We start from the raw sequence: 24669 nt of genomic DNA, 5'->3' as shown, positions 1-24669 counted from the left end.
AAATGTCGCCCAAATAGTCCCAGGCCTTAAATTCACATAATAACGTTACTTTTATATGTCGTAAAAATACACAGTGAATCTTATATTCCGTTGCGTGAATAACCTCTAGCATTTTTTAAAAAAATTAATAACCATGCATATTTGTATAAAAGGGTCTGTGATATGCATAATATAAAAAATGTAGTTTTTTGTGGCAACGGTACAATGAACATCCGTTATAGAAACTATTCGCATTGTTTCAAAGCCACAATAGAATGAAGGCACTAACATTATGTTTGCGGAAGTAGTCGTGGTAGTGCTCGGGGCTGTGCAGCGGGTAGCCGCGGTCGAGCCGCGAGCGGTGGTGCGGGCCGGAGAACGCCAGCATCTTGCCCGGCACTATCCAGTTCAGGTCGCCGTTCTCCACTTTCTGAACACAAATATTAGGTTTTAGAACACACACACAGCTATGTACTGCACTTTTTGAAAATCCTTTAATAAAAAAAACGTAAGATTAAAGATATTTTAATAATATTTATAATTTTTATTACTTATTTATTATTAGGTAAGGTATGGTAAGGGATTATTTTTTGGCGGGAAACTTCGTATACGGTAGACAGTCGTCAATAGTAATGAATTAAAATATTGTTTCATTAAAACTGGTCCAAGTGTTATTATGTACTGAAACCATTTAGATAATACTAATCACCAGCAAACTTAGTAGTAGTATGATATAGCAACGTAGTAGAACATCGCATCAATCAGCAAAGCCGTCACCTTACTTCATAAAACAAATACTGGTCAGCGTCGAAGTGTTCGAAGTGGAAGAAGCCGGCCTCGTGCGCCACCTTGATGCCGTGCAGCACGTCCTGCAGCGAGATGTCGAACAGCGGCGGCCCGCCCGACGCGTCGCGGAAGTTCAGCAGCGACCACTCCGACCCGTCTGTGAGTTGCTTGTACGCTGCCGCTGGACTCGTGTTCAGGTATATTATCTGGAAGGTACGTGAGATAGAAGATCAGTTTGGAAAAGTTGGTATGTGATCTACATATTATGATCTCCTACAAAGTGGGACCAAGACAGCAGATTCCCGCATATTGAAGCAATGATTGCGCTTAGGTACCATCAGTCAGCAAGACGTCAGCTCTTTCAGAGATAGACCCAAATCTGAGCAAGTAGGTTTAGATAAACCTAGTGTTACTGAACTGGTAATTGAATCCAGGACTTCTGCTACTAACGACTTTAAGGAGACCGACTCATATTCTGTTTATAGAAAATAGTTTAATGCAAATAAATAACAAGATATCCACAGATCCCACATTTTTCCGGCAAATCCAATATAGGGTATCATACATTCTCAGTTAACCGTGTCACGAGTCGACAACGGACCAATTTGTAACAGTAACACGAGTCCAGCGCAATTGAGCTAACCCACGCGGGCAATTATCCAATAATAAACATTGCAGATGTGTGCCGGGGATTCTGATAGATTCTAGGGATTCTGGACTATGGCAACCCGAACAAGGTCGTAAGGATAGGTAACAAAGAGTTGTATAGAATATTTAACAGCCTATTATTTAATCTCATGCATAATACAGTATCGGGTATGGGGGATATATTACACGGAATGGACTTAATCAAGTCCAATATATTTCTAGGGTAATACCCTAAGTAAAATTTTGTACTTTATTTTATATGTAACAGAAAATAATATGAAAAAGAAATTCCTCTGTGAAATTAGCACCAAATTTTTTTGAAAAATAAACATGTTACCGTGGTAGGGTTATCGCGCTATCTCTTTCTCACTCGCACAGCCTTATGGCTAGTGACACTCGATGACATCAAAGTTTGCCATTATTGTTATTTACCCATCAAATTTCAAAGCTTTATAACTTATTTATTACAGCGTAGATTTCAAAAGTAATATTTGCGTTAGATTTTGGATGACATACATTTTGATAAAACTTATAGAAACGTACCGCCCAGAAGGACATAATGTTGGGTGTATATAATCCAATATAATTATTTTATATATGTATCTGTAGCAATAAATACCCTTAAGAGTAATTAGCATCGATTCTTGTAACAAAGCTTTTAATCGGAAGTCTAAGTTGTTTCCAATCGCGGTAAGATCGATCCACTTGCTTTAATTCGCACAAAAGCATTAGCGACCAGCATGTGTAAAAAGTTCTGCTAGTAGTATGCTAGTAAATCACAAGCTGTCAGAGTGCTAATATGTCCATATATTATGTATATACTTACTTTATCCTAGTAAAATATACGTACAGGAACGAAGACGCGAGCGAAACTTAATTTCTCATAAACCCATTAATCATTATGGTTTCCTTCTATTAATATTGTAACTAAAACTGAAGCAATCACCTTTCAATTTAATTTCAGTAAGTGCTTCAGAAACTGGTCGATCATAAAACGGCACTAAGTCACTCACAAATAACGTTTTTATATATTCAAACGCTTAATTTTATTAGTCTAATATATTTTACGGAAAAAAAATATTAAGTCACGCAGACTTTAAAAACTTTACCAATTACGATAATAAATTAGATTATTTCAAAAATATTTCATAATCACGTTTAGTTCGTAATCAAGAAATATGTTCATTTGAAGGAAAAGTTATGTTAACGACTTCTTTGATGAATGTAGTCCACTGGCCATTTGACCTTTTATCAAACATTATGTTTTGTTAAATAACCTTGAACATTAAAGTGTTATAAGGTCATCAGTTTTATGGTATTTAGGCTTAAAATAACATCAGATTTTGTATGAACTCATTAGGAACTATAGAAATGTAACCTAAATACATTCACGTGAAACAATTAGGTGTCACAAAATATCTCTACTACGCTTGTATTGAAACAAGAGTTCTGTTGGAACCACCATAATCAAAATGAATACTTATAAATGAATATTAATAAATGAATTAACTTATATAAATAAAGTCAATTGTCACATGTATGTATAAGCATCAGTTGAGAATGGTTCTACCGGATTATCAGGATAATTGTCAGGACAAGGCTTGTGTTAAATAATAATTTTGAAAAATCAACGGGAATAAATTTGGGTGATATTTTTGTATAAAAATATTTTTTCATATGCGCTTATCACCGAAATCACGCAAGTTGAATTAGTTTCACCTTGAATCATAGGATAATTTTGGACCCGCTAGTTATCGAGACCTAAAAAAATGAAAGGTAATTTACATAAAATGGAGACTGTGGCAAGAAAACGTCTGCCGGGTCCATCAGTAATTAACAAAAATCAGTTCTTTTCCACACGCAGTCTACTTGCACCTGCAATTATATTAGTCCAATATCTGAAAACTCTTCAAGGCCCCAATAGATTGTTGGTTGATTTGAGCAAGAACCTCGTGGACTCATGAAAGAAACATTAAAAATCATAGCACGAACCAACCTGATAGCTCCCAATAAGATACGCTGCGTTAAGCCGAAGGGTCTCATTGTTGCTCGTGTAGTAAACGATCTTCTTCTTCGGATTCTTCTCCAGTTCCTCATTGAGTTTGTTGCAAAACTGGTACAGATGGCAGAGATGGTACGGACCGAAGTCGAAGTAGAAATTCTCATAGACGATCTCATCTTCTATGTGAAAGTATTTGCTGTTGCGAGTCGGCTTAGGTTTGTAGCCGGTCTTCAGTGTTGCGAAGTAGAGCCTGTCTGGAAAAGAAAATTTCATAAGTAGGTAGGGAAAAGATTACAATATTCCACGATGTGAGAGGAATTAAAACATGTTTTCTGGTGCGAAGCTAGATTCGCCTGCATCGTGTGCACTCTATCGGCTTACGGACAAAACACTAGGAACCAACCAGTTGGAATCTAGTGGATCTAGTGGAAACTATTGCCCAGCATTGCTACGTTTCAATGCTGCTAAGAGAAACATAATGCGCGATTGATGAATTTTTTATGATTATAAAAACCAATAGAATTAACACACGTAACAAGACAAATTTAAAAATTTCTCAAAACAATATAAAAAAGGAAAAATGTACGAGAGATATTGAAAAATAATACGAAACACTGTAGTATTAAGAGAGCTATTGTTTTCTATTATAAAATAGCAAATAAAGGAAAATGTACGAGAGATATTGAAAAATAATACGAAACACTGTGGTATTAAGAGAGCTATTGTTTTCCATTATAAAATAGCAAATAAAGGAAAATGTACGAGAGATATTGAAAAATAATACGAAACACTGTGGTATTAAGAGAGCTATTGTTTTCCATTATAAAATAGCAAATAAAGGAAATGTACGAGAGATATTGAAAAATAATACGAAACACTGTGGTATTAAGAGAGCTATTGTTTTCCATTATAAAATAGCAAATAAAGGAAAATGTACGAGAGATATTGAAAAATAATACGAAACACTGTGGTATTAAGGGAGCTATTGTTTTCCATTATAAAATATCAAATATAAAGAATCTCATCGAAGCTGTGAATCGGTATTCGACGCAATAGATTTTATAAAGAAACTATTTTCTGCACAAACGCGAACATCAGACGTACCATGGTCGTAAAAATCCAGCAAAATTAAAAAAGTTAATCCAGTGGAAAAATTTCCAACAACTATGAGTAAAACTATAGAAACTTTATACGTGTGCACTAAAACAAGATGGAATAATAAAAATGTGTGCAAATGTTCAATATTTTAGGTCATATATTTTCAAAAGCATAAAACCACCAGAGCTGAAAGGATATTGGATTCGTGCTGATGTGTAACAATGCGACCATTGGGACCCGTACGTGCTCATTTCTCAGTTTCGTAAAATATATTTCATAGAATTACATAGATGTTCAGTTAAATCCCCGAAGGAGTAAACAAAGGCGCAATTTTGCTTTCCAATTTCACAAATTCTTTTCTAGGAGAGCCTGTTGCAGTATAGGGCATATTTCTAATCTCGGGGATAATACCAGTGTTTATTTCTAATATAAACAAAACAATAATTTATTTTTCTATCTGGATACGTCTGTTCCAAAAAATCTATTCTACAATTAGAACGATGAGGCGACATACAAAATATACCTTGCCGTAAAGTCACATCAATACGCCACTCATTGCTACGTAAACTTACAATTTAGAACGGAAATTAGGTATTATATTGTAATACCGACTAAAGTAGACCATCGATATAAATCATTAGCCATCAGGTGCAAGGTCGGAGGTCAAAAGCGTGACTTGTAACAATTGAATTTTATAAATGTTACACGTAAACGCACATTTCCAGGGTTAAGGTAATGTTTAGGTACAAGCATGACATTGAAAAAATATATATATTTCGAGTACATACGGATTCTTTTACAATAACAATATTGTAATTTATTAAAAATAACTTTCTAGTTACTTGTGGGTTGTACGTTTCCAATTCGTAAATAAGGTTCATTTTCTTTTAAATAGAAGAGCAAAATATTACACTAGCCTGCTGCAACTATGGGCAAAAAGAAATCTAAATATAGTAAAATTATAAACTAATACCATTCTCTTGCCAGTAAGCAAAAAAGCGTTAACTTAGTTATTTAATTTGTCGAGTTCAGATTTCCATCACTCTCCTCGATGCCTGAACTCCGTAAGAATAACTGAACTATATTTTCCTTTTATAAATGAAAGCGTTAATGTAGTTAGGCAAGGGCGGAATTTCATTACAAACATTAATAAACTAGATAATAACTTTGAGCCTAACCATTGAAGACGCAGATGGTAAATGAAGCGCGGCAAAGGAAGCCATCTTTGACATCCACACCAGATAGGGTTGGGCTAAATGGCGTCATAACGAAAATCGATGAGAATTGATTATCGTGGTGTTCCATAAAACTTTCGATGAGTAAAATTAAATCGTTTTAAAAATATTTTTCGAGTTAGCATAGTACATAAACACTACTTTTATCTAGATCTATTATTAAGTGTTTACAAATCAACTCGATACATTCAGTTCACTAACTGTGAATTTAATGGTATCCACTACTTAATGATACGTGCAGGCGATACAGTATATCTTAACCAATTAAAATTAAACGGCCATATAATATGCAATGTCAAACTTGTAATACATCCAACCAATTGTGTGAATCTTAAAATAACTAGCTTATTTTATACTTTCTAAATATTATTCAAGAAACTAGACATATAGACAAATGTTTCGTGCTACAAAATTAAACGCCATAAATCAACTGTGATTTATAACTACATGGCGTATTTTAAATATCATTGAGTAGGTCAAACCCGTACCGCCAGACAATTCTCCAGACAGTTGTCGTTCGATACTCGCAAAATCTAATTTCACATTGTCAAATATCAATGTCGATAGTTTTGTAGTTGAAATGATGGGACGAAGGTGCACGTCCTCAGGTTTGCATGACAAGTGCTCGTTCAGTCAAAAGTTTATTTTTAAATTGCTCCGCTTGTGAGACGATTTTTTTCCAATTCCATCAAATTCAATTCGTGTTAAAGCCTTAAACTTTAGGTCGAGGCTTTTAATAAATCGATATACATGAATCTAAAGTGGTCGGTAAGGAACGGTTAGGTGTGGATTCCTTCACGCTACACAACTTCGGATTACAATAATCGAAGAAGTATCTGTGTACAAATTTACATAATTTATATCACTAATTAGTACAACGTCAATATTAAAACACATTAACAAACAATTTGATGATTAATGTAAGTTTCAAACAACTGACTGCAAACAATAATAAATAAGCGACTTTAAAAAACACATACAGCAGTTAGTTTTAACCCCAAAAGCCGTTAATTTCGTCGAACCTCTATAGAAAATGACGTTTGACTAAGCCATAAAAAATACATAACGTATGTTTGACATGGGCTTTAAAAGCCTGTAGACGGTGCAGCGAACGAGTACTAAATTATGCAAGCAAGAAAAGCCCAGTCATGAAACAAAATGCCAGCGTCAAGACCGCCACTTCATTAGCCGAACACAACACGAGCGTTTTCTTCGTGCGAATATAATTGCTTTTTACTTGTTTTAGGTGCAACGGATTTTGTGTGGTGCCAGTGACGAGGCTTGACGTAAACAATAATGACCTTTATAGCGCTTTACGTTAGAAGGAATGGAATGAGAGAGACAGCGATTTTCATACAAGTGCAAAAATCTAAGATGAGGATAGGAAGAGAAATAGGAGGATTAATTGTTTTTGCGATTTCTTGCTCTGAATGATTTCTTCACATGAGGAAAAAAATAGATTTTCCTTATACATTTTATTATTACTTAAATGTATAAGGAAAATCTATTCTATAGTACTCTCTATATCTATAGTATAGTATCTATTACTATCAATTTTGTAGTCTGATTATATACGAATAAGCTCAACATTGATTGTAGTAGTGTGTCAATTTTTTGCGTTTTCTACTCACAATCCTTTAGTTCCGTTTAGATGTCAAACGTTACAAGCACGTTTACTACATGTCTTAACGTATCTACTACATACGTTAGCATGCGCACACGCGTTTAACGCTTGACATTTTCACGAGGTCTTAAAAACAGTCTATTATTGGATTCAGCCGAACTTATATTTGTTACATCACACAAATATACCATTAAGCATTCTTTACACTAATGCTGTTTACGACATAAGAATGTCATAACTTAAAAATACTTTACCTTTTAGTAACAGTTTCATTTGCATTGTCCAAACATACTTAAGTAACTAACGACGCAATTTATTTTCGACGCATGACGTTCGTAAAACTATAGCCAATGTTTACAAATGAATTATAAAATCGCTATACGCGCGTCCTTGGGCCACGCCACGTTTGCATACACTTACGTAACGCCAAGGTCACGCTGACACCTGTACCACACCTTTATTGCATGTGTACGGGTTGAATAGAAAATTACAGCTATTTCAGTCGCAACTCACAACCGCTTTAAGGGTTATATTGTCTAGAACGAACGGAGGGGTTAACTTAAGGTTGTTTGGAGTTTCAAACTTTGAGGTTATCTTTTGTTTCGAGGATATGATAAGTCTAACAAAAACAGGGGTCGAAAGTTGTAAGTTGTTTGACAAGAATGTCGGATAGTTAATCGCCGTTGTTAATGAAAATTATAGGGTTTGGCGCGGTTTGGCATAAGTATGTTTTTTTGATAGAATATATTAAAACTATCTCTCTAAATTTGACGGGGTTAAATAGAAGCAATTACAACAAAGTGCAAAAACCTTAAATTAAAAAAGGACTGTGTCAGTCCCTTTTATTTTACGTTATCCTTGAAGGAAGATAGTCTTTTAATTCATAAATTTCCTTTTTTTTCTGAAACTTGTATTCTCATTCGCTCATCTAATCAGCAAGACAATTCCATATTTCTATGAGAAATATTAGTCCCCTATAAACTCTACACTTTATAATAGTTCCGTAAGAAAATAAGCTGACATTAACATCTAGTTATACAGGTAAATTTCCAGTAAAAACAAGTCTGAACGAATAAAATCTATTGCGCACTGAATCCTCACAAGTTCATGCTAAAGCTGATTTGTCGATTGGACGCCGTGGGCGAAACATCTCGTGCGTTATGAGCAAATGACCACATTATACAATGGCTACAATATTCTTACAATAGAATCAGGTATTATATTAATAAGTACGGCTCTAAAAGAGTTATATTTTATCTCGCTTTTTTATTATCTCTATTGTTCACGTACGGTCAGCAGATGTGTTGGATCACATCAGTAATTTATAAAAATAATATTAATGGTTTATCATTTTTAAAACAAATTTCACTTGATACAGTTTTCGTTAAATATTTTATGCTTTGCAATCAGTATTTGCTATTTACGGGTAGCAAAATAAATCATTACAACCTTAAGGATGACAACTACAACCGAAACGATGTACCAAAACTAATTTATAACTAAATAATAAATGATTATTCATATTTATCTTATTAAAGATTCAAAACCAGGCCGGCATAATTGTGTCGACTGTCCAGGGGTAATCATTTCTCGCCAGTCGACATTCTATTGGACCACAATCCACTTACCATTAGGATCAGTGGGGTCACTTTGCTGTTCACGTATATAGAAAAAAAATAATACGTTTTCCAATTGATAAACTTGAACATGAAATTAAATATTAAAGATATTTGATAAATCATTCTTTTTCTTTCCTAACAAATGTTATTTTATTTCTCTTTACAAGCAAAACAACATCCGTATCCTAAGTTATATCAATAATTCACCTAGTTAGGGGCTTCTAGGAAATCACACAATGTCTGAAAACTGATTTATGTCGTACTCCTACTTTCTTTACCCCGCTTCCAAGTTCCAATAGGGACATTATATAAAAAAGTAATTTATCTGCCAAATATTCAAATGTACCACCATATCTTTTCGGTCATAAAGTTGTATTATGATATTACGCGTGTGGCAAATACACCAAATATATGTTATCATCGGAGTAAAAAATAACGAGTGCCAAAATGTCTGTTACCTTTGCATTTTGGCTGAAATCGGCAATAAAGCATGTACTTGAAGCGGCGGTAAAGAAGATAATCTCAGTTATACGAAGATCGGAATACATATACTTCTTCCCCATCTAACTTTCTTAAATAAATACCCTTCTTTTTAAATTAAACAACCGTATAAAACATAACGGGGAAATGAAATTTATACTCCACAAAATTACAGTATTTCTTAAAAGTGTATTTTACTAAATTCCTGACATATATAATAAACTAGCTATTGCCTGCGGCTCCGCTCGCGTGAAAAAGCTTTTCCGAGATAAATATTTACCCAGGATAAAAAGTAGCCTATGGCAATCAAGGGTAATGTAGCTTCCTAATAGTAAAAAAATTGATTTATTGAGTAGTTCCTGAGATTAGCGCGTTCAAACAAACAAACTCTTCAGCTTTACAATATTAGCATAGATCACTAAAAGCTATTAGAGATTTAAACATTGTCGATTTTAAAGGTAAATTATTTAAATTTTTCCATTATAAATGCAAAACTAAAACAAAAATTATGGTGGTATGGTAAACTAAAATTATGATCACCTTAATGATGTTAAAATGTAAAATGTATTTAATTGTTTCTATTATTTTAAATTATTTTATGCCATCATGGCGGGCATAGCTGCATTGTAACTATGATAATCTAACACCGCAATACCACCTGTATGCCGCAATAAATACTATTTGCCATTCAAGGTAGGCAGCGGTTTGTCTATGCCGCTGGCACTACCGACGTCTATGTACCATCAGGTGACCCGTTAGCTAGTCTGATTTCGGCAGCAATAAAAAAAATTGGAAACATCGTTCTACTCGAAACATATTATTTTCTACATTGAGCTCGACGGAAACTAATAGCAATAATACCAGATGGTGCTTAGTCTTCTTCCTCAGGCCATGGATCACATGATTTTCACTAAAATTACTTTTGAGTCAAAAATTGTTTTTTTGATCTATAGGAATCATCATCATTAGAATTTCAACCGGGAATCGTCCACTGCTGGACATAGGCCTCCCCCATTGAGCGCCACAGGGACCGGGTCTGGGCCGCCCACATCCATCGGACTCCGGCGACCTTCACCAGATCGTCGGTCCGTCTCGTGGGGGATCTCTATAGGAATATAAACAACAAAAGAAAAGAGTTCATGTATTGACAAAACACTTGTATCTTTCCAATATAATCATGCTACAAAGTTGAAAAGAATTGTCACACCATAATCATATTTAAAATTTAACAGCCGCCCACTGAAACTCAATCGGAAATTGTAAATTGTATATGGAGTGGGAACCTTAAAAGTAATTTATCCGATCGTTGAGTTTTAACAGCTACGTATCAAGTTTAACGAGGCCCACACGCTCCTACAAAACTTAATGGAATATGGTATATTACGTGGGTTTGCTTGACAACAGATTTCATATTTTATTTAGGTATGATTTCGTTTTGAGGTCTGTTTTATGGTTTAATTTTATTTTCATTGTATTCCTATTGTGTCATATTCAATATGATTGCTAGTTTTAGGTCAAGATCGTTGTATTTAATTTAACGAAAGCAACGTGAAATCATGATGTCCAAAATCCGGCTAGAAGGACCAAAACAAAATTGTCTTGAAAATAACATTAATGCCTCATTTAAGCACCAGTTTCAACAGTATTAACATTGTTAGAATAATAGCGGTTGGGGGAGGGCTAGATTTAATAGCCATTTCAGTGCCAAAACTAACATTGCTATTCATAGTACAACACTGTTAGAAGCAAACCGCGCCCTATCGTCTCGGGAGACACATTAAAATGTCGTAAACTTACTTTCCGCATTACTGTAGGTTGATATTTTGTATGTTTAAATGTTTTTAAAGTTAAAATACAGTAGGTATACCAAGCTCTATTTCAACAATAATCAAATCAACAAATACATCAATTAAAACAGTGCTGATCGCACACCAGGATTTCCTACGTCATGGTACTAAAAACTTTCGTTAGAATTTAGGTGCTGTAAAGTCTTGAACCCGGACATAATATTTTAAAATATTAGTTTCAGGAAACCAGATTACGTTCACTATTTCTTAAAACAGTTGGATCTTATTTGCTCTTCTAATTGAATGTAAATCAAAGTTAAAATCAGAAACCTGAGCTCCATAAGACTAAAACAGCATGACATCATTCAATCAACACGTTGATTGCTTTCGGCGGCAACATGTAGATAAATCGGTTTGCTCTTGAGTTGTCTCGCTGCTTGCACACGTGAGCAAGACAGCAAAGCTATTCGCGTGCGGTAATGCTTAGAACTTAGAGTGGATTTGCTTAAACTCTACTTGTATGTATGTCCGAAGGGGTAAGCAGAGGCGTAATTGGTGCACCCTCTTTTCGCCGTGTATATTCCGTCCCTTGATTTGATAGGTGACGAGCCCATCGCCATATCGGGCGCAATTTCCGAGCTGATATTGAGTAGAAACTAGAATATCCCAATATCACTGCCCGAGTCAGGGATCGAACCCAAGACCAGTACTGCAGCCGTACCGTAATACAACCACGCCACCGAAGTAGATAACTTTAGTGATAAGTAAATATGGAGATAGATTTGCTTCCCAAGATTTTATATTTGCAAATGTAGAGACTTGGTGTTCTCTATAACTCCAACAAGTTTATAAAATATACAGACACCATTTACGTGAAAATAAAGATATATTTGCCTTCAAAGTTATCGTTACCACAGACGTGAACTGATAGTTGGCTCAAAACAAATTTCACGTGCGGTAAAACTTTGAACTTGGCACGAGTTTGCACTTAAGCCTATCCTACCTAAGTTTATTCACGTTTTCATATAACTTACACATACATAACGAAAACAAGTTTTAGTTTACTTACATATCAGGACTTTAATATTGCATAGGGTTATCAGAAACAGATGGTGGTAAAAGTGCCAGAACCACTTGTAGAGACGTCTTGTATACAAAGTGAAGTATCATTGTCATATCACTGACAGAAAAACCAAGGTTACGTAACTGCCATTAGATTTCGTGTGGTTTGTAAGGCCCAAACAACGTCCTCCCGGTCTAAATCCTTCACTTTATCAATTCTTAATCCTCTATCATTAAAATATTGCCTATTTGCGTAGCATCGTAAACACCTATCAATTATGGAAATCCATTATCATGTGGTGCGATCAAACTGGCAATGGGAAATAGTTTCGTCCCTTATCCATCATTCACCCTGTATATAACTTCGTCACTGTACCCAGTAATACACAAAATAATCCCTAACCAAACACCGTTAAAACTTAGTTTCGCACAGCACACTATGAGCCACCGCGATTCCGTCCAAAACATTTCACCTCTAGTACAATGTCCATACTTGCGAACTTGGCAAGAGTATGTACTGCCTCGCCCTCATTGCGATAAGTATTATGTTCATTCCTGTTTTCAAATTTAAAAACATAAATAGTTTTTAGGTTTAAATTAGTTTTTATTTTATTTCTTTCACCATCAACTAAAGTTGTTATGACTATTCTTTATACCAAAATGAAGCGATTGCTTGTCTGACTAGGTGTATGGCGGCATCATCAACAATCAGTATCATGCGGAACTTTGAAACACAAAGTTCTTCATATTACCGTACTGCCCTTGTCATTCTTACACAATAGTTAATAAACCTTATAGTGTCCTGAATTTATACCTGTTACTAGGCTATTGCTCGCAGCGCCGCCCGCGTATAAGTTTTTCCGAGATGTATATTTTCCGGGAGTAGCCTATAGTGCTCAGGAGAAATGTAACTTCTTATTAGTAAAAGAATTTTCAAAATCTGTTCAGTAGAGATTAGCCCTTACAAACATTGCCTCTTTATTTTGGTATGGATTTCCCTTAAATTGAATCAAAATCTGAGACAACAAAGTATTTTTTAAATTGTTTGAGTTTCCAATTGTAAATTTTTCTTTTCGAATCGGTAAATAAATCCACAACTCATTATATTAACGAGTGTTTTTGCGTGCTTAACGTAATTAGAGTTAATTTAAGACGGGTTTAAAAACAGTGATTTACTTACAAGCGAATAAATGGTTCATTATTTGTCGGAATGCTGACGAGCGCGGCGTAATTCTTTTTAAATATCAAAATGCTTTGTTACAAAGTAGCGGGTTGTTAACAACATAGTAGATGTAAAGAGGGTGTACAGTTGCGTCCTTGTACTGCGTTTTACAAAGTAGAATGTTAAGTTTTATACTCGTAAATACGTTAATGATCTGAATGTTGGTACTTTGGCAGTATGTCTGTAGACAAGTGGAGTGAAACTCAGTAGTCAAGGAGGTCCATGCCCAGCAGTAGGTTAGTATAGAATTGGTTTAGTATCCAAGTTCTTGATAGGGATCGATGGCCAGTACAATATATATTGTCATTTCTGTTGTTGTAAATTGTATTTTATAAATTCATAAAATTGACTCAATTAGTTGCCTATTATCGTGTCTTTCTTTATAACCGACAAACGCCTTGATCTGTCCAAAAAAATGTTATTTATATCTTCAGACATTAAATTTCAGGCTTACTGCTGATTATATAATTCAGAAATAATCCGGCACGTCGACATTATAGAATATCTGAATATTCAATTAACGTTAAACATAACAGCTTCACCGAGCTTCGGTGGATGCTTAATTGAAAGTTCTGAAGGCTATTAGCAGGGGCTGAGACACTTCTACGTGCTTTAAAGCCTTATTGGACTATCTCTGAAGCGGTTAAGGTAAACTTAATTGGTAACGATGGGAAATTAGGCAACCGTATTCTCGGTCGCGCAATTTGAATCGGAAACACCATTTTGGGCAATATGCTTTTATTTTTTTATGGAATTACAACACAAGCGGGCTGACACTACCGTCCAAAAACGCTGCCAACATCCGAATATTGAATTAACGCATTGTATGATACATCATTGTACTCACTATATCTACACATGGCTAAATATTTTGCTAGTAAGGATAAGAAATAGATGAGAAAAATATCCCAATGAAATTGCTAAATTGAAACGAATTTTATATCTGAATAAAAACGAATCCTTTGCACACGGATTAGAGAAATACGAACTTAATAGCACACGTCAGCTTTTACTTGGATTCAATCGTTTTACTTACACAGTTAAACCTACAAGATTTAACCGAGCTGCTTCAGTTTGAAGTATACTCAAAATATATACATTGAGATAGAGGGAGGTATCGGAATTGAGGTGTTTGGAACATATTTTAGTGACTAAAATTTATAAAATTGTAAACAATATTTTTTCTCAATTTTTCACAAGCAGTTTGTATAGCACATGAAAACCGGTATGATCCATAAAATGTATTTAAATCCTTTTAAAACCATAGAACTAACCTACATAAATTATGAAATTAACTTCAGCTTTTTATGTAATTTCAATTGAAATAGATATCACGAGGAGCGTTCGGTCCCACGACGCGGAGACCTGAAGTAAATATTTGCGGGTCACACACACATTTGTATCGAATACGGGAATCGGCTATGGATCCTGAGGCCTTTCATTCCACAGCTATAACAAAGCTGCGTTATGGAGGCTGCCGAATCTCTTCGAAGTTTATAAAGGAAAGTTTATATTTTGTTAATGTATCGAAATGGTACGCGTTTAAACATAATGCTCTTAAAGAAATATATTTGTACATCCTTCACATATACATTGTGCAATACAAAAGTACATAAGTGCTATTTTTTATCATCTAACATGAAGCGAAGTATAAAATAATAAAGTAATTTTTGAAGCTTTCACAAAATGATCTTTATTGGAAGCGAAACAGGATTAAATCGTATTGACCCTTACACATGTAACACATCGATACGCCACTATGAAAATGTAACGCGCGAGAATAATGTATAAAATATCACGTATATTTTGATGGTACACCAATAAAAGTCTTCAAAGTATAAAATATGTTTATAATGTATATGTAAACATCTAAAAAGGTACAATTAATTTTAATTAGAAACATTTAGTTTTACTGCATCTTTTTGTCATTAACTTGGCAACCCTAACACCAGTTCGACTAAGAGAAAACACTTATTCCATTACGCGTACAAGAAATGCGATTAACTCGCGCACCAGTCAACGAGTAACAGCCGACAGCGTTTTAAGAAAAAGACCATTTCAGCGCAATGTGTAATGTCCATTAATAGAACTGCACCGCGATTCGCGCCGGGAGCATCGCTGCTATGTTAATAAAAACATTTACTACGACGATTCATTCTAACGCTATTCAAAATCTTATTATTATTTTTAAAAGGAACTGACAGCCCTGGATTTTGGTAGGAGATCTTGATCATATAGATTTTATAAAAAAAAAATCACACGTCCGACCGATTTAATATTACATACTTACATAAGAATTACTGGGCATTGCGATTAAACATCCAAAATCTCAAGTAACAATCACAGTACATAAACATTACACACAAATAATACTATGTAAAGAAATGAAATACTTTATTTATTTAAGCAGTTTATAGGTAGTACAATTTAGTTTCCGTACAATTTGTGTTTATACAACTCACTTAAGTATAAGCAGATGTTTATAATATTAAGGCATAGGTTTAAGGAAGACAATCTAGTCTTAATGTTATTTAGTGCTTAAGTATTGTTTATAATGATTGTGTTCTGTACTATGCCAAATTTGTTAATTAAAAAAAAAACCTGTATAATGTTACGTATTATTTAGATATGAGAACGCACAATGTGCCCGTTCCTTAAGTATCGCAATATCATAGTTTCCCTAGGCTTTGTTAAGCTTTGTTTACCTGACAGCTAACTGAAGTAAAGTTGTATGTCAATATTAGCCAATCCCCCTTCTATGGCTACCCACTACAAAGGCTGTAAGGCCGTATGCACCGAGACACAAACATTTCAGAATACAGGCTTAACAGAACTTCGTAAATTATAATGATTGGATGATTCTGTTTATAGACAATCACTTGCACATCATCCAAGCTTTGGTTCTTATAGTTCACAGTCGCCTAGCTCCCAGAACAAGGATTTAAACTGGTAGTAAATTCATCGCAAAAACACCGATTAACATAAGGGTGACTTATCGCTTGCAATCAAAGGGTGAATGTAATCAGATTTAATCACACTTGCCTGGTATGGGCACCGACCGGTCTGCGAAATGCGACACACGCATGAGTCATCAAGACTGGGTTTAACCCAAAGATAAGTTTGGTATAGCAGCTCTAATAAGTTTACTCAATATATAAATCAGCCCTGTATGATATATTGTCCCGCTGCTGGGCACGGGCCTCCTCCACTACTGAGAATGATTAGGCCTTAGTCCATCACACTGGCCTAGTGCGGATTGGTAGACTTCACACACCCTCGAAATTCCTATAGAGAACTTCTCAGGTATGCAGGTTTCCTCACGATGTTTTCCTTCACCGTTAAAACGAACGATAATTCACAAAGAATACACACATGATTTTAGAAAAGTGTGTGCCCTTGGGGTTTGAACCTGCGGACATTCGTCTTGGCAGTCCGTTCCACACCCAACTAGGCTATCGCCACTTTCAACGTTATAAGCTTCGAGATAATTTTCACTGCCTTAAGTAAACGATAAATAGACGGCAGTGGCGAAGGATCTGTATTAACCGATTTCTGTCGGCTTTCCTTTATGTAGAATCTAATTATACTTAGAACGATTTGCAGACCACATTCATGTCTATTAGTATATGTGTCGAATTCCATTTCGGAAAATTTCACCTTTCGCCACCAGGGTTGTTTGGCAAAATTATCATGGAGAACAGATTTGTAAAAAAGTAATACTAGTCATCTATTATTTTAATTATTAGTTCAGTGTATTTCTTCGTGACGATTTTTTTATTTAATGACGTAACTAGCTATTTACCTTATAACCATGACAAGTACAGTTATACCCGCCCATCGATAGTCACATTTTCAAAACAAACATTTCCACAATCCCGCTTCACATAAAAGTAGAATATCAACGCAATAAGCATTCGATAACGAGCGACCTTCCAGCTACAAAATTGTTGCAGTCCACATTCCATTTGACGTAAACAATAGTAACATATTCTTTTAAAATATATATGAATTAGTTAACTTGAGACGTCATCACTAGGCCCCGAGAGTATACAAACAGCGAATGTTTGTAAACAACGGAAAACCAGTATATCAAAATGAATAATCAAGTTTATTTTGTTGTGCGATGTATTTATCTTATTCAATACGTTTGAATAACTTTTTGTGGACAAAATGAAGTCATGTTAGCGGATGTATCCTTATAATTCAAATATTGATAATCAATGTTTATTCCTTTTTTTATAAAACCATTAATGAACAGGAAATAGATCCATAAGACATGGTAAAAAATTGCCCCAGTGATTTGCACCAGCCACATTCAGTAGGCACTCAAAGGGTTTTAGTGTACACCACACAACCAGAGAAGCAAGACGGCAATCTTGGTGAGAACACGCCCATGCACGGGGGACATTTTGTCGCGGCCCTAGGTATACAGTTAAGTGTGTATACCTCATGGTTACAATTTCACACTGACGCCTATAAGGGGTCGGGCACAGTTCCTAACCTTCTCCCCTGCTCCCATCCTAAGAGGTTTCCATATCCTTACCCCCCCCCCACTTCCTTCCCAGCTATCCCCTCTCAACTTGCCTCCAGAACCCTGCAGTCGCTAAGGTTTCCCCCGGGGTTAACTGCGGGGTTCGATAACCCAAAAAAAATCTTAGTGAGAAACCTCGACTTACCCTAGTATGAATGTTTTAACGTCGTAACTAACATTATGGCGTTGTAACACCAATTCATTATTTTTTAGGGTTCTGTAAGGCAAAGCTATAAGTCACCCTTATGTTAATCGGTGTTTTTGCGCGGAATTTACTGCCAGTTTAAGTCCTTGTTCTGTGGGCTAGGCGACTGTGAACTATAAGAACCAAAGCTCGAATGACGTGCAAGTGATTGTTTATAAACAGAAGCATCCAATTATTATTTACGAAGTTCTTCTATCACGAAGCAATGCTATTATATTTTAATATGTCTGTTTCTCGATGCATACGGATTTACAGCCTTCGCAGTGCGTAGCAATAGGGGGGTGATTGGCTGATTGGTGATCAATAACTCGACACTGTACTATAACACTGTTTATTATAGCCAAATAAAAATTGCGAGTTTCTACGACATATCTCTCTGAAAATAGACTTTCTAAGCATAAAACATTTTTTTTGGAGCCATCAAACTCCAATCAATAAACATTCGCAATTCGTAACTCTATTTCATACCAATCAGCCCTTCGACCCGCCCACGCCAAGGATAATATGTAAGGATAAGAAATCTGTATTCCTTTCGCCCCGCACCTTACACATACCAATTACTCATATGTACGCATTTATAAAGGTCAACCAAGTAAATATATCGTAAATGTATCGTATAAATCAGAGGTTCCCTAAGTGTGCGTCGCGGTGTCCTGGTGGGCCGTAGGAAGTAAAGAGGGGGGGCGCCGTGAGCAGGGATATTATGGAGCTCCGTAACCGAAACTCTCGGATATCCGAAATAAAAATATATCCGTAACCGTAACCTTATCCGTTATATTAGTTCATCGATAATTAATAATCGACGATGACGACGAACGATAGTAATCGTCACCCTACTGTATTAAATATTTTTCCGAAACTAACGCATAATCCGAAATAATTACATATCCGTAACCTTATCCAAAACAGATATAATTTTATTCCTATATCCATATCAGTATACATATCCGAAATTTCCATAACATCCCATTATATCCATAACATAATTTCCATAATATCCATAACATCCCTGGCCGTTAGTCAATCCTCTCATTATTGGACACCACAAATATTGGTGTCAATTTTACATTGTGGTGTTTTAATTATAGTTTCGAGTTACCTACCTAACTACTATTATTGTAGGTACCTATTTCTTTCGACTGTCTTCAAATAGTTAGCTAGGACAGGGCGCCGTGAAAAAATACTAAACTTGTAACTCCGCCGCGGGTTAGAAAAGATTGGGAAGCCCTTGGTATAGATTCTCGGTATAAGACATAAATATTGAAGCATAACGTTTTAAAGGTGAAGGTAGCCGCCTGAGGAAACGAGCTATCATTGAAGTGATATTTCTAACGTGCCACGTCCGTTAAAGCGAAAAGTTTGGCGCAAATCGTGCCGACGAAACGTAGTTACAAATTGATTTCCACGAGTGGATATTGCCCGTGTAGATATTTCGCTTGAAAATATTCTTCAATTTTACACCACTTTGAAGCTTAAATTGATGCGTCGCATATTTATGATGGTAAATATTTTCTTCTACAGTAGTCTTTTTTATCGTGTAAGGGCTGATAAATTATGTCTAGTTTTGGAATATTTGTTGATATGTAGGAAAAATATTCATAGGTGGAGAGCCAAAATAAAAAGACTTGCCGCTTACAAACAGTGTACCAATACCATAGTTTTTCTGCTTTCCTGTATTATTAGTAGCATAAACACAATTTTCTATTTAACTAGCCATCTTTATCACCAAAAAATAAACACGAAACTTACACAACATAGACCGCAGTAAATAAACATTACGCGTAATAGGATCCCTCATCAAAACAAGACAATGGTTAGGTAATGTCGCGGTAGGTAATTTCACAGATCAATCATCGTAGTGTGAAGGTCAGACCGCAAGGCGCCGCCGCAATATGTGACCACAGTAGCGGGAATAATGGTCAATATTGCATTTTAAATAACGACTAATTTACAAAAAAACATCGGAAACACTTTACAATAAGTTACATGAGCAGTAGATGTAAAATAAAAAAGATTCGAACAAAATAAATATTAATAAAAAGTAATTTTAATTTTACGCGTCCAAAAGCCACTACTATTACTCTAAGAGAATTCGTTGCAGCGGCAACATCATACTTTCAGTCAGAAATACACCCACGCACACGCTATATACGCATTAAATTACAAAATTATCAAAAAATCAGAAAACTAAAACCAGAATTTTTCGCGAAAATATTAATTATTAACAGATGATTTTTGGCACAATGTCAGCAAAGGTGAAGACGACTATGTGGTTTTATTTAGTAACGCAATGTCAAAATGACCCTGTATATGACGTCTAACACGTCAATTAATTGTGGATATAATATTACTTTAACGTTACGAAATAGGGCCCAAGTCTCATAAGAAAGCCTGGGTAGAATCCAAATCTTTGTTTACTTCTGTTTCGAAATAGCACAGTGCAAGTATCAGTATGTTCCGGGTTGAATAACATGAAAATCAAAGTAATTACAGGATATTACGACCTAATGTCTTATGGAAACGAGCGCAGTGTAATTCTATTCAGTACTTTGTAAATCTTAAGTTCTGAGAACCCTAGCTGCTGTTTATAGCCAATGACGCTTTACAATCAGACGATCGAGTTTGCATTGGTTTTTCTTAGTAATAGAAAAGGTTAGCGAAACTAAATAACTTTGAAACAAGTGGGCCTGTTGTTCTTTTAAGTTTACCGCTAAATACTTTGCAATATACTATATGAAGAAAGGAATATGAAGCAATTGAACGTTATTTAAAAATAGTGCTTACGTATTACATAAGAGTGCTTCTTATCGATTAACATTATGGTCAGCATACGCTGCCGTCAAGTATAACGTATTCTATACCTGGCTATTTTTATACAAAGAGTATACACAAAGGTAAATTCAGGGCGCCACCAGTGACGCAAGTAACTTACTTCAGACATGTCTACATAGCTGAGAATGATAAACAAATATAAAGTACAAATATTTGCTTATTTTTAGTTCTTTGTGTCAAGTTTGTGTTTGCGAAGAATAAACTGTCGTCCCCAATAAGTACACTTGACTATGTTTGAGGAGACTGGGGTAAGATAAAAGCATTTTCGCAAATGCAAATAGTTTTGTACAGGGAAAATGAATAATTCATGCGGTTAAATATTTAATATTTAGCATCCACATTAACTCTGTTGTGCGGATATCCGTTGTGATGTTTATTTAATGCTTGTGTAATGTAGTGATTATCCAAACTAAATTAATTACACGGCTATTTGTTTAACCAAAGTGACTACCATAAAAATGGTATCGTATTTATATCTTATTCACAATGTAATAATACATAATATATTTACACAAAAGTAATAACTATATAACACGACTCATAAAATTAAAGTGTTCTGACATAAAATTGTTAATACTGACAACAGAAACCTTAATTTGGTGGTTTAAGTCATGAAATTTTCTCTAACATAATATGTAAGTATTAAAAAAGGATTCTTTAAAATTCATACCCAAGTGAAATATATCTTACGCGCTTAGTCCTTCGCACAACGAGATTCCAACAATACGAGCAGGTATTTTCACAAATCGCCGTATTCCTCACACTGGTCGTGACATGTAACGGCTCGTAAACCAGCAGCACTTATGTCATTCTGGTCACTTGTACACCCACGTTTAGTACCAACACTGTATCGTGTTTCCGTAACTTTAGTTGGATCAACAATTTATGCATTCTGTTCAAAATCGCCGAGCATGTGCAAAATAACAAATTTTTGTATTGCAAAATGAAGTTGTTAAGCTCAGTCGGATGTTGTTAAACTTTTATGGACCGCGTAAAGGCATAAAGGCTAAAATATTTCGTACATTATTTCTTGTTTCGGTTTTTTGTTATCGCCGGCAACGAAATGGGGCGGTTTTGATTCTATCACAGGATAGGCAGAAAAGGTTAAGATAGTGTATAGATTGAAAAGGTTGGTGTCAGCTAAAGCTAAAATGTTTCGGACATTATTTCTTGTTTTGGTTTTAAGTCGTCTTCGGCAAGAGAATGGGAATGTATCTCCCAATGGATAGGCAAGAAAGGCTAAGATAGTGTAAATATAGAAAAGGTTGGTTTCAGCTACTAGTTGTCACATATCTTAGGACTGACAAGAGTTACGAATGTTTCTCGAATGATTTTTTATATGAATTTGTAGAAAGAAAAATGAAAGCAAAAATTATATTATTGTCTAATAAGTGTACAAAAACTAAAGAAGAACCATTTTTCAACGCAATGCCCGCTTGTTTTTAATCGATGAATGATACAAGTATACATCGACATAAAAGGCAACACAAATATTAAGATTCTTAATTGTCATTACGTCTCTATTAATGGTTTGATTATCCCAAGTCAAGGAAAACAACACACGACTTGCGGCACTCAAAATACGTATAAAGAGTAAACGAATTTTATGCCATATGCCGACGTTACATTGCACCAAAAGGAGAGAAATATATGAACGTAGACAAAGTGCAAAAGAATCGTGATTAATTTGAAATAGAGCTGTAAGATTCCAGACGTCACGAAGAACATCCAAAAGCGTCGGTAAGCCCGGTTTGCACATGAAAAATTCGCGGCTCAGATGCCGTGCGAGAAATTCCTATTTAAATCAGACTTCAACGTGGTTATACTTTTTCCAGACTTCATGGAAATAAGGAGTGTTGATATAAAGGCGGGTCTGGTTTACTGTAAGAAACCGAACAAGCGAAGATTACCTTTTTGTCTTTTGGAGACATAGATTAATTACATAGAAAATAGGAGAAATGTAAAGGACAAAAGAAGAACACTTCCAAGACGTAATTGCAGAGAAATAATCAAACATTGAGCTTAAAATACTCTCTAACTAATTGAGCTAATAGATCGAAATAGAGTTATATTCATAGATAATGCAGTAAATCCCCTAAGGGTTACTTTAGTATCGCCAATCGATAACAATCGCCATTACTCCGGCACGTCAGTCAATCTGTCAGTCGTAAACTGTCTAATTTAATGTATACCGTTTCCGTGAGCTGTCAATTTTTATTGCCACGGTTGGATATTTCCCGAGAACTGACAGGTTAACTTCAGTTTACTTTGCTATTGTGTATTTATATAAGCTTTCTTGACTATTATGAAGGTGGATTGTTTGTAGTCGATCGTGTCGATTTGTAATGTATTTTTTTCTTGTATTTTTTTTTTTATAGAATATAATAAGCTACAGAAATAAAATATACAGGATAGTCGCTTGGTTGTCTATTGAAGATTGTTTAACATCATGGGGCAAAATTGACCGTTTCGTTACATTAGAAGATTGAATGATGTAGCCAGTAAGACAACAAAGATTCTTGTTAAATATAATATCAGCTTAAATTCATCTAAAATATAGTGATCGCTATCCAACATAAACATACTAAACATACCGAGTCTTACATCTCATCACAAATTTAATTACGCTCTACAAACTATCGTGCGAGTTCGCTAACACGCAGCGTAAGGAAGCAAATTTGATTTGTGATATTGAATGTGGGCTGAATAGGCCGTGGCGTAGAGGTAACATTGGCTGAGTTTCTTTAATATTGCAATATGGCACTTGTAAAAAAATATTTATTGTTGGAAACGGGGCTCTTGAAACAATAAATGATTAGGTCAGGTCAACGTAAGATCTTTTATCCCCAACTGATGTATTACGAGTTAGTATCAAACATGTGTCCTTGAATCGAAGCCAGCATATTCCTCCGTCGTCTCAGCAGATCTCTACCCTCTTTTTTTCCTTTGTTGCGCTCTCTCTGTTATATTTACGTTACAAAAACTTCAGCGATTCTAGATCTTTCACGTGAATAACATTATGTTACATCGCAATGCAATTCCGAGAACGTTTCTCAGTCCGATTAGTTCTAAATGTAGATTTAACCATACTAGATGGTTGTTTAACTGGATAATATCGAACGCGTAAACTGAAACCTACCCACTGGCCTGACTGTCTATATTTAGAACATCCTCTTTGTACTCGTATAAAAATGTTCCGTGTGCCATTATAGTTGTACCTGTTCGCGGAAAATTTATTCCGGTTGGGAATGCAAAGTTTGTTTTCTTAGGCTTCCCGCTGACGTTGTTTGAATGGGTGTACGAAAAGTTTGGTGGCTGCCTTCCATTATGAACTTATGTTTTAATGTATTCTGCGTTGGAATTTCCATTACTCGTTTACACACATATTTTTTTAGGTCATAAAATTTGTCTATCCATTCATTCATAAATACCATTCAGCCCCTTTTAATTAGCACACAACAGTACTTCAATATTAACGGTTCACTTGCATTAATCGTCAGAGCTACGAGTGACAGTCAACAAAGGTTACGTGGGCTGGACAATACACATTAGTATTATG

At 35.3% G+C, this 24669-nt stretch overlaps 1 protein-coding gene across 1 annotated transcript in view; it reads right to left on the bottom strand.

Moving 5' to 3' along the window:
* Nucleotides 1-24669, bottom strand: part of LOC115443832 (dual specificity protein phosphatase CDC14C) — a 38051-nt gene that overhangs the window by 8662 nt on the left and 4720 nt on the right. The window contains exons 3-5 of the mRNA XM_030169414.2: nucleotides 3410-3669; nucleotides 762-971; nucleotides 269-409 (exon numbers count right to left, since the gene is read on the bottom strand). Coding sequence (XP_030025274.2) covers nucleotides 269-409; nucleotides 762-971; nucleotides 3410-3669 — 611 coding nt within the window. The remainder of the gene's footprint in view (nucleotides 1-268; nucleotides 410-761; nucleotides 972-3409; nucleotides 3670-24669) is intronic.

This window comes from Manduca sexta, chromosome 3 (assembly GCF_014839805.1).
Source record: "Manduca sexta isolate Smith_Timp_Sample1 chromosome 3, JHU_Msex_v1.0, whole genome shotgun sequence".
In the NCBI taxonomy this organism is placed as follows: Eukaryota; Metazoa; Arthropoda; class Insecta; order Lepidoptera; family Sphingidae; genus Manduca; species Manduca sexta.
This window is presented reverse-complemented; position numbering and strand designations above follow the sequence as displayed.